At 44.6% G+C, this 12,376-nt stretch overlaps 1 protein-coding gene across 10 annotated transcripts in view; it reads left to right on the forward strand.

The window, feature by feature from the left end:
• LOC147117523 (RNA-binding motif, single-stranded-interacting protein 3) overlaps nt 1-12,376 on the forward strand; it is a 2,125,417-nt gene that overhangs the window by 1,779,093 nt on the left and 333,948 nt on the right. For all 10 annotated transcript variants that reach the window (XR_015078466.1, XM_085988580.1, XM_085988577.1 and 7 more), the window contains one exon: nt 6,455-6,534. Coding sequence is in view for 9 of the 10 variants with exons in the window: in XM_085988580.1 (XP_085844706.1) it covers nt 6,455-6,534 (80 nt within the window). In the remaining variant the exon portion in view is untranslated. The remainder of the gene's footprint in view (nt 1-6,454; nt 6,535-12,376) is intronic.

Raw genomic sequence — 12,376 nt, forward strand, 5'->3', positions numbered from 1 at the left:
CTCCGACTGCAATGTGTACTTCCTCAACATTATTGATGAGTACTCCCGTTTCCCGTTCGCCATCCCCTGCCCGGACATGACCAGTGCCACGGTCATTAAATGTCTGAACGACCTCTTCACCCTGTTCGGTTTCCCCAGCTATATCCATAGCGACCGGGGCTCATCGTTTATGAGCGACGAACTCCGTCAGTACCTGCTAGCTAGGGGTATTGCCACAAGCAGGACCACCAATTACAACCCCCGGGGGAACGGACAGGTGGAAAGAGAGAATGCGACAGTTTGGAAGGCCGCCCTGCTAGCCTTAAAGGCTAGGGGCCTTCCGACCTCCCGCTGGCAGGATGTGCTCCCCGATGCGCTCCACTCTATTCGGTCACTGCTCTGCACTGCCACTAACGCCACCCCTCATGAGAAAATGTTTGTCTTCCCAAGGAAGTCCACATCGGGGACATCGCTACCGCCATGGCTGACGTCCCCAGGGCCGTTCCTACTGAGAAGACACGTGAGGACCCATAAAACGGACCCCCTGGTCGAGAGGGTCGACCTCCTCCACGCCAACCCCCAGTATGCTTATATTGCGTACCCGGACGGGCGGGAGGACACAGTCTCCATACGAGACCTCGCACCCTCGGGGGCCGCAGTAACCCAATACCCACTACCACCCCCCCCCCCCCACGATCCGATATCCAGCCCCAGCAGATGGCAGGCCTGGGCCCTGCGACCCGCTCGACGCCTACGAGGACTACACACCAGTGCCCCAGCCTACGCGGGACTCGACGCCGGAAGCTTCACTACCCCTGCCGTCGCCACGTCGATCACAGCGGCAGACAAGACCTCCGGAGAGACTCCAATACACTAACTTTTAATACACTTCACCCCGCCGGACTCAATTTTAAACAAGGGGTGAATGTGGTAAACCACTGTTTGTATTCCACTGTGTACATGCCTGTACATGTCTCGGCTGGCTCCTCCCACGAGTCCAGGTATAAAGGTGACTGCTCCACAGTCCCTCTACATTCTGGACCGGTCAACCACTCGAGGCACACCTTCATTCTCTTGTTAATAAAAGCCTGTTAATTACTCGCTTAATCTCAGTCTTTTGAGTTATTGATAGCGCATCAAACATGTCATCGATGATGACGAACACCTCACTAAGGCCATCCCCACGCCTCCACTACTCGCCTTCAAACAGCCACCTAACCTCAAACAGACCATCGTTCGCAGCAAATTACCCAGCTTTCAGGAGAACAGCGACCATGACACCACACAACCCTGCCAATTCAACCTCTGCAAGACATGCCAGATCATCATCACAGATACCATCCTCACACGTGTGGATACCACCCACCAGGTACATGGTACATACTCATGTGACTCGGCCAACATTGTCTACCTCATACGTTGCAGGAAAGGATGCCCCGGAGCATGGTACATCGGCGAGACCATGCAGACACGGCGACAACGGATGAACGGACACCGCGCAACAATTGCCAGGCAGGAGTGTTCCCTCCCAGTCGGGGAACACTTCAGCAGTCAAGGACATTCAGCCTCCAATCTTCGGGTAAGCATTCTCCAAGGCGGCCTTCGAGACACACGACAACGCAAAATTGTAGAGCAGAAACTGATAGCCAAGTTCCGCACTCATGAGGACGGCCTCAACCAGGATCTTGGGTTCATGTCACGCTACATGTAACCCCACCTGACGTAGGGTCATCCAGACTCGAGTCGTCGTTGGCTTGTTCTCTCTACACAGATGCGGCTGGACCTGCTGTGATTTCCAGCAAAAAAAATTTTTTTTGTCTGTTTTTTGTTTTTCATACAGATCCCAGCATCTGCAACATTTGACGCCTTGTGACCCCACCTCATTGTTCTTTGATGTAATGTTTTCCTGACTGACCTGTTTGGACACCATTCATACCTTTGCTGTGAATATCTCTCTGCCGAGGTGTGATAAATGGCAGTTAGAAAGATTACCTGTAATCATCTGGCATTATTCTCTGACTATATAAGCTGTGTCTTTATGCATCTCGCCACTTCACCTGACGAATTTCAAACAAATTTTGAATGCATTCATATATGCATAGTCCACAGCTGATTACACCTCAGTGGTTTTATTCAGGACTGAAATCTTAATCGTCATTAAGTATTACATTGTGCTGTTCCTTATAGTGTAATGTTAGATCATGGGTGACTTAGGTGCATTTTCAAAGTTTTATAAAGTTTGAATTTATTGATTTACAGTTATTGGGGAAGGTTCCTTTTGCATATGTAAATAATATCCTATTAAAACATTAATTAATATTCCTAATTGCATATTCAGAAAGGGATTGAATTTCCACAGGGCTTCTCCTGATCGCCCACCATAACTTCAGCACAAGATCTGCAGAAACCGGAGAAACAGCATAAAAAGCATTCTTACTGTGAACCTTCCGCAGATGTTACAGGGGGCGATCAGGAATTCATCCCCACGGAAATTCATCCCCATACTCTAATGTTCATTAAAAATAAGACTTACTGATTTTAAATTGTTGGAGAAAGTCTTTTTATCTAATCAAATAGCTTTTATTTTTCTGTTTAGTGGTCATTTACAATGGCCCGTATTTTCCGATCGCAGACCTCCCGCGGGTGGAGGCCTGCGATCTGGAAAAATCTGCTCCCTTTCCTGAGGGCTCCTGGGACGCGCACACTTCCGCTCCTGGGCCTCACCAAACTTGAAGTATGCAGGGCCCACGTATCCCAGAGGTGCAGGCAGTTCGCAGCGTCCCTGGGATCACGTGGGCCATGGGGAGCCAATCACAGAAGGGAATCTCCCTTCATACATTTGACAGGAAGACCTGTCAAATATATGAATGGAGATCAATGAAAAAACATAGTAAAACTTTAAATAATTTTTTTTATCCCATTTTTAAAATGACTTGAAATTACAATAAATTAAGTATTTTAAACAAATTTAATTTTTTGAAAAAAACAATTATAGTTTTTTACGGGGCTAAAAATAAACTTACCTTTTCTTAAAGTATTTTTAAATGATAAATCAGAGAAGACATTTAAAAAAACTTTTTTCAACTCTTATCCTGGTAAAAGCAGGCCTTACGCCTGCTTTTACCAGGCGTAAGAATTGTAAGGGTTTTCTGCGGGCAGAGGGTCTCCAGAAAGCGGAACTATCCGCCCGCAGAGGTCCTTCTCCAGGGCAGCAGGAGGATCTGTCAAGAGGATTTTTGACAGATCAGAAATGCCGGTTTTCAGCGCATTCGCTGTGCATGCCTGAAACCGGCATCTCCGATGTCCCTACGGGTGGGTACACAGCGTGTACACACCCGTAAGGATCGGAATATCTGGCCCAAAGTTTCTCCAGGGTTTCGGCTGACCTTCCGCTGAAGTTACGGCAGGAAATCACCAAACCTCAACAAAAATGCTATGCCAAAGTTTTTAAGTTGAGAGCTACAATTTTTAGGTATTAATGAGGATGTGAAACATTTACACTGACCAGATCAAAGCTATAAACTGTACCAACAACACTTCTTCCCTCCTGCATTTTAATCTGTTACACAGCAACGGTAAATTAAAAACGTAAGGAATTGATGGATCTAAAAAGGCTCTTTGGCCTATCAAGCCCTTTCTCTCCACAGTGTATAATTTGACCTGTCATGATGTCAATCCAACCCATTCAACCTCCTGAGGCAGGCAACCAACCTACCTTTAAAAACCTCCAAGATGATCAAGCCTGGAAGAGTTTCTCAACAGTTTCCAAAGATAATCAATTGAAGTTCTAGGATATTAATATATCTGACCACTTACACTGACCAGTTCTGACCAGTTGCATTTCATAAGTGACTCATCCATGGTCCCAACAATTATGTTCTATACAGTATTTGATCATCTGTGCCTATACTTATCTTTCCTATCCTGGTCTTAAATGGATATTTATTCAATTATTTTATTTATGCATTAATCAAAATATTAATTGCTTTATTGTCTATTCCACATGTTCAATACACTGAGAGGATAACAATTTCTTCTGATCTGTAGTCTTACATGAAGCCAATTAAATTTGAACCAGCATCTTCAAATTATCTACTCACAGTTCAAGTTAAACAGCATATGTTCCTATACAGCAAATGCAAGATGGTAATACTGAACGAAACAGAACAAGTTCTTTCAATTTTTAATTTAAATAGCATTGCAACGGTTTGTAATGCTGTGGTTGATCTATAGATTTTTACCTCTTTTCCTTAACAGCACTAATATCATATGCCATTATTCAGTGGTGTTAGCCAAAAGCTCGTGAGACTCTAAATTTGAGCTCCATAAAATTGAGCGCATCCAAAACTCTGCTGCCAGTGTCCTAACTCGCACCAAGTCTCGTTCATCCATCACCCCTGTGCTCCCTGACTTACATTGGCTCCCAGTCCGGCAACGCTCGATTTAAAAATTCTCATCCTTGTTTTCAAATACCTCCATAGCTTGCCCCTCTCTAGCTCTCTAATCTCCTTCAGCCCAACAACCCTTCACGATCTCTGCACTCCTCCAATTCTGTCTCGAGCGCATCCCCAATTGTCATCGTTCCCCCATTGGCGGCCGTGTCTTCAGCTGCCAAGGCCATAAGCTCTAGAATTCCCTCCCTAAACCTCTCCACCTCTAAGAATCTCCTTAAAACCTACCATTTTGACCAGATTTTGATCACCTGTCCTAATATCTCCTTATGTGGTTCGGTGTCGAATTTTATTTGATAATGCTACTGTGAAGCACCTTGTGACATTATAATATGTTAAAGGCGCTATATAAATGCAAGTTGTTGTTGTTGTTTCTACGTTTTCTATGCCTCAACAGTTTAAAGATCTGGATCATGACACTATTAAATCTTCTATTCCCCGATGAAATCAAGTACAGTTCTGTGAGTCTCCTTGTCATAATTTGTCTTGCTATTCTTTTCTGAACTCTCTCAAATGTACCAGTATCCTTTTGAAGGAGGGCACATAAATGAGTTAAATAATCTATTTAACTTATAATGAAATATCTTCGAGATATATACTTGATTTGCTCTGTAGATAGATTGACAGTGACTAGATACTGTTGGTAAGTGGTCAATGATTGCACTCACTTTCTGTTGTTTTTACTTTGCAAATGGACACTAATTCATTGTATACACTTTTCATGTCAATGAATTGGAACAGACTGGAGTTGCTAGATACAACAATGAGAGCAGTTCACTCCAGGGGAGCAGTTGCTGGTGGCACCTCCCCACTGCCAATATTATTTATCCTATTGACTGATGACAGTGTGACTGTAGGACAGACTTGCGGTTAATATACAGAAAATGCTGGAAAAACTCAGCAGGCCAGGCAACATCCATGGAGAGAGAAATAGAGTCAACGTTTCAGGTCGAAATCCTTCGTCAGGACTGAAAAAACAGGAAATGAAACAGATTAAAAGGCTAGTTTGGGGGCTGGGAAATGGGGGTGAAAGAACAAAAGGGAAGTAAAGAGACATTAAGAGGTATTCAAAACAAGACGAGATGCTGATAGGACTAGTAAAGAGACAAAAGATATGGTCTCCTCTACATTGGGGAGACCAAATGCAGATTGGGTGACCGCTTTGCGGAACACTTCCGTTCAGTCCGACTGAGGTGACCCCGAGCTTCCGGTCACCTGTCATTTTAATTCACCGCCCCATTCCCACTCAGACCTCACCATCCTCGGGCTCTTGCATTGTTCCACAGAAACCCAGCGTAAGCTCGAGGAACGGCACCTCATCTTCCGATTAGGCACTTTACAGCCTTCTGGACTCAATATCAAGTCCAACAATTTCAGATCATAACCTCGGCCCCTATTACATTTTTATATATATTTTTTTATCCACACCCTTGTTTTGTGCCCTTCCCCCTTTTTTTCTCTCCCACATGGCAGCGGTCTCTCATTCTGCCAGCGCATTTCACACCTAATCTAGAGCCGTCTTTTGTCTCTTTACTAGTCCTATCACCATCTCGTCTTGTTTTGAATACCTCTTAATGTCTCTTCACTTCTCTTTTGTTCTTTCATCCCCATTTCCCAGCCCCCAAACTGGCCTTTTAATCTGTTTCATTTTCTGTGTTTTTTCAGTCCTGACGAAGGGTTTTGACCTGAAACGTTGACTCTATTTCTCTCTCCACGGATGTTGCCTGGCCTGCTGAGTTTTTCCAGCATTTTCTGTTGTTATTTTGGATTTCCAGCATCTGCAGTATTTTGCTGTCGTTGCAGTTAATGTATACTTCTAAATTAACCATAATTACAGAGGCGCATCGCTCCTCTGAAGCAATCTGCTCAACGTGTCTCTGCCATAAAAAAGAGCTGTTGTGAAATGTCACACACACTTCAGGTTAGAAAATATAATCTCAAGAAAGTACAATGTGTTTGTGTCCGTGTTGTTAGTCACTGCATTACAGAGGTATCATTAAACCCCCTTTTTTTTGTATATCTAGAATGGAGTCCACTGAGAAATGTGAAGTAGTAATTCAACATTTTAATGGAAAATATCTGAAAATGCCACCAGGTGTGCCAGGTATGATTTTTTTCCTTATTTGTTATTGATACATCAGGGAGGTGGAGTTAATAGAGAATTGTGGATGGGAGTGTGAAAAAAATCAAGGGTTCAGATGACTTGAACGGCAAGACTGAAGCATGAATGGTTTATTGTTACCTTAACATTAAGAGGAGTTTATTTTCATTGTAATAATTCCCACCGACTTACATTTACGCAATAGATATATAAATAATAGCAGTGTCATTCTTTAACTCTAAAGATTATATCTGACTTGTTGCGTTTGTCTCTTGTCTGATTTATGCTTGCTTACATCCGCACTCCAATGTTAAATTTGTGATGTTATGGGAATTTAGGGGATGAAATTGGCAGTAGCGCAAAATGGGTGATAATGAATCAGCAGCCCGTTTTACACTTTGCCCGATTTTCATTTCCATTGAAGTCAAACGGGCTGCCGATTCGTATCGCCTGTCTTGCGCCACCATCGAAGATCAGTTTCACCCCCTTAATCTTCAGTCCACATTGGAAAATAACGCTGTGCTATATATTTATGTATGGTTAGATATTGCCGCTTCCTCTTTATTGTTTTCTATCCCTGCCTGAGCAGGCAGGCAGCCGGCCCACTTTGCTCGTTCTGTTGTGTGCCTTTGAGAAGTGTCATTTATTACTAAACCTCTACACAGGTAAAGTCAAACACATTTAGTGCAGAGCTTCTGTTTGGATCCTGTTTATTTAATCAGCATTATTCCCAATTCGTATGACGAAAGAGACTGAAACATACCAGTCTACACACTATATACACAAGGAGGCCAGAACTAATGATCCGGAGACATGAGATCAAATCCCACCATGGCAGCTGTGGAAATTATATTCAGTTAATTAAATAAATCTGGAATAAAAAGCTAGTATCAGTAATGACCATGATTTTTGCAAAAACCCATCTGGTTCACTAATGTCCTTCAGGGAAGGCAATCTGCTGCCCTTACCCGGTCTGGCCTATATGTGACCCCAGACCCACAGCAATGTGGTTGATTCTTAACTGCCCTCTGAAATGGCTGAGCAAGCCATTCAGTTGTATCAAACCGCTCGGAAAAACAATAAGAATAAAGCCGGACAGGCCACCAGGCATCGACCTTGGCACCGGATTTGGACACGGCAAAGGCACACCAGGCCCAGTCAACCCTGCAAAGTCCTTCTCACCAACATCTGGGGACATTTGCCAAAATTGGGAGAGCTGTCCCACAGACTAGTCAAGCAACAGCCAGACATAATCATACTCACAGAATCATACCTTTCAGCCAACGTCCAAACTCCTCTATGCTTTATCAATGACCTTCCCTCCAACATAAGGTCAGAAATGGGGATGTTCGCTGATGACTGCACAGTGTTCAGCGCCATTCACAACTCCTCAGATAATGAAGCAGTCCATGCCCACATGCAACAAGACCTGGACGACGTTCAGGCTTGGGCTGATAAGTGGCAGGTAACATTCGTGCTACAGAAGTGCCAGGCAATGACTATCTCCAACAAGCAAGAGTTTAACCACCTCCCCTTGACATTCAATGGCATTACCATTGCCGAATCCCCCACTATCAACATCCTGGGGGTCACCATTAACCAGAAACTTAACTGGACCAGCCACATAAATACTGCTGGGTATTCTGTGGCGAGTGTCTCATCTCCTGACTCGCCAAAGCCTTTCCACCATCTAAAAGGCACAAGTAAAGAGAGTGATAGAATACTCTCCACTTGCCTGGATGAGTGCAGCTTCAACAACACTCAAGAAGCTTGACACCATCCAGAACAAAGCAGCCCGCTTGTTTGGCACCCCATCCACCACCTTAAACATTCACTCCCTCCACCACCGGCGTATCGTGGCTGCAGTGTGTATCATCTACAAGATGCACTGCAGCAACTCGCCAAGGCTTCTTCAGCAGCACCTCCCAAATCCGCGACCTCTTCCACTTAGAAGGACAAGGGCAGCAGGCGCATGGGAAGACCACCACCTCCAAGTTCCCCTCCAAGTCACACACCATCCTGACTTAGAAGTATATCGCTGTTCCTTCATCGTCGCTGGGTCAAAATCCTGGAACTCCCTTCCTTAACAGCACTGTAGGAGTACCTTCACCACATGGACTGCAGCGGTTCAAGAAGGCGGTTCTCAAGGGCAATTAGGGATGGGCAATAAATGCTGACCTTGCCAGTGATGCCCACAACCCACGAATGAATAAAAAAATATAGTACATTACTGAAATAAAGAATAGATTTGCCTTTCTAATCTAGGCTTTATTAACTTAAAAACCCAGTAGCACATCTTTCAACACCAGTCTCCAACAATGACTAGAGAGAACTGAATTTAAGATGGCCACCACAAATCACCTGACATCCACTACCAATGAGTTTACAACATATATCTCAAGGTAGAAACAAACAACCAATTACAATACTTCTTACTAATACAGAGAACAACCACCCCATTCACCAATCACACTACTTCTTATTAAACATAGGAAATAATCACCACAATTACCCATTCAGTTTATTATTACGATATTACTACCTGAGACTTCTAGTCAGACTTTGCTGATATGAAAATTTGTGTAATTTGTAGTTTAGAGATACAGTACAGCACAGGCTGATCACCCTCTCATTTCGACAAACTTTTTGAATCAGTGCTTTACTTTTCATCTGAAGTGCTTTACCAAGCAGCTGCTAAGTATGGCATTTTCTGATGTGTACCCCTGGGGTGGGTGTCTCACTCTCAATCTGATTTTATAAAATTAAGTCCCAATTTTAGCTCCGGGCTGGAGTTGAGTGAATGGGGGCAGGGCAAGCAGCTAGCCCTCATGACATGCCAGTGTAAGGACCAGGCCATTTTAACTCTCAGGAATGTCATATGATTAACGGGCTGCTCACCAGATCGTACTGGGAAACCGGCAGCCTCCCCATTTTCTCCACATCATTTCCGGCGGGCTTCTGGAGGTCTATCTAAAGCGGGAATGTATCTCTTAAAGCAAGGTTCCTTTCTGAATAACACCTGCCAACACTCCTTTACCCCCTCTCCCACCACGCTCAACAATCTTCCCCCCTCCATCACATACAGTCACAAGGGCACACTGCAGCACCCCTCTTTCTCATTCCAACACACTCACCTCTTCCTTTGCTCTCTTTACACCACACTGTAACACCATTGTCTCCTCAAATCCTAGCAACTCCTCCCAAGAAACAATACCTGCTAGGTTTTACTGGTGGGTGGGATGCTAGGTGGGACTTCTGCGATTTCACGTTCAAATGGTGGCTGGGTCCTAACTGCATCATAGGACCTTGATTTGCATGTATTCACGAGGCCCCCGCCTGCTTCTGGCTTGCACTTCAGCCGCCTAAATAAAACTCCACGGTTAAAATGGCGGCTGTTGGAAATGCAGTAGTATCAGAATGGTAAAATACTTTGCAGCAATTTTAACCGCCTATCTGGCCCATTCTCACCAGGTAGCTTGGGTTAAAATTGCCCCTTTAGAATTTGAGCGGTGGGATGGGGAACATTGTTTTCTTAACACCACTCCGTCCAGTGTGTGTATCTATGTGTGATATATATATATTTTTATCTTACTTCATCAGTTGCAGGAAGGTCACACATATTTGGAGGCCATGTGGCTATACAGATACTTGAGTAATGTCGGCAACAACTTTTAATATTGTACCATTGACACAATTAAAAACTGCTAGATTTTCTGACTCATTTGTTCTTGATTCATGAAAACATTCTTCAAAACCTTTTGTTGCCCTCCATGCATCAGAAAATTCTCATTTTAAAGATCTGTCAGAATGCAAAGTTACAGATCCACTTTACATCCATTGCTTGACGGTCCAAATGGGCATTCTCCAAACATGAATATTTCATGATTTTCCCCATATTTCTACTATACTGCTACTATTTTTGCCAGAATAGACATTTCAGCAGTGGGATCAATATTCAGGAAGAGGCGAGAATTACCAAGCTTTAAAACAGCTATTTGTTTGGGGGTGCATTTAACCTTCTAGTTCTGCAATGGCAACAAAGTCGAGCACATTTCTTGGTAAATTATTGGGTCGTGGCCAAGAGAAATGAAAAATCGCCGGGCTGTGTCAGTGGCCATTTCCTTGAAGTTTGCAAGACCAAGTAGCACCTAGCACCAAATATTATACCCCATAGTACTGTAAATTATCATCGAGTGGGTGGTGTTCCCCTGGGGGTATGCAATTTCAACCCTGCAAAAACTATTGTCTTTCCTGCTACAGATACTGATGGAGAATGTTGTGCTGTAACTGCGGGTATCGCATGTTTCTATCCCGGACTCACCCTCCTGCTAGGGAACTAATAATGAGAAAGTGATTACCATATCATGTAAACTGTCTGGCAATTCTTCCATTTTTGGAGAGGCAACTACAAAGCCTTACAAAATGCGAGCACACATCAAGCCCACCATAAGCAGGCAGGATAACTCAAATAATTGAGTTAATTAATGTACACGTAATTGATATTAACAATGGGCACCCGTTCACGTCAAGAAAGCATTGCAGATGAACAAGTCCTTGCATTCAAAGGGAAACCAACATATACCTGTTTAGATGCTCTATTGATCCATTCTTTCTCGCATAAACTTGAAAGCAAGTTCAATAATAGTTGAACAATTCAAAATTGACTGTTTTACACCATTGTCCAAAGTTATACTATTTCATGTATAAGTGAATTATGCACTGAAAGAAAATGTTAGATTTATGTAATAGTGTGGAGTGCACACCTGTACTCCTACTGCAACTCAGTATGAGAAAAAAACAACCTTCAATATTAGAAGGCCACAGTATGTCTAAGTACTTAGGGGGAGAAATTCAGTTGTGTGCGCCACCTGTTAGCGCCTTAAGAGGGCGATAAGTGGGGCGCGAGGCGGCTAGAGCCCAGGCGCGGCGAGACCTGCGCCTCTCGCGAAATTGAGCGGACATTTAGCGGCGGCGCAAAACCGCAACGCCTGCTCAGCTGCGCGCGCATCTCCTGACGTCATTTCATGGTGCAACACCCTTGGGGCGCCCCGAACCGGAAATTCAGTGGCGCCCCCCTCCTTTCCGCCTGGCGCTCCCAGCGACTGGTTGACTCGAATGGTTCCCAGTCGCTGTGGGGCTGGGGGGGCGCTATTTAAAGGGGGCTCTTCCTGGCTTCTTTGTGGTAGCCATTTTTGGACCACTCCTTCTGTGAGAGAGAGAGAGATTTGCAGAGAGACAAAGGGAGAGAGCTTTCTGCATTGAGTCAGCGCTCGCACAGGTACTTCTGGCTTCTGACCAGAACTTTGTAGTTGATTTGCTTTTTCACTGGCATAACCTTGAGTGGCCACATATTATGGGGGTTGCAATGGGTGGAAACGTTGGGCTTCTCCATTACATTGAGAAGGCACAGAGACGCCGAGAGAGAGTGCCAATCATGGCCAGACGGAGGAGGGCCAACAGGTGGCGGCACACGAGACCTTACCGTCCAAGGGTTTTCCGCCAACAGTTCTCATACCTCAACATGTCTGAGGAGCAGTGTTTTCGGAGGCTTTGATTCAGCGGGGAGGTGGTCACTGAGCTCTGCCACCTGCTTCAGCCAGATCTGCAGCCTCAGCTGAGGAGCAGGACGTCTCTGTCGGTGGCAGTGAAGGTGACAGTGGCTCTCAACTTCTATGCCACCGGCTCCTTCCAATCCGCTACTGGGGACATTGCCAATATCTCCCAGTTCGCGGTGCATTGCTGCATCCATCAAGTCACGAATGCCCTCTTTAAAAGGAGACGTCAGTACATTTCCTTCCCCATAACCCTAGACAAGCAGCAAGAGAGCGCAATGGGATTTGCAAGA

This window comes from Somniosus microcephalus, chromosome 5, assembly GCF_052327205.1.
Source record: "Somniosus microcephalus isolate GS21.2 chromosome 5, FLI_Smic_1.0, whole genome shotgun sequence".
In the NCBI taxonomy this organism is placed as follows: Eukaryota; Metazoa; Chordata; class Chondrichthyes; order Squaliformes; family Somniosidae; genus Somniosus; species Somniosus microcephalus.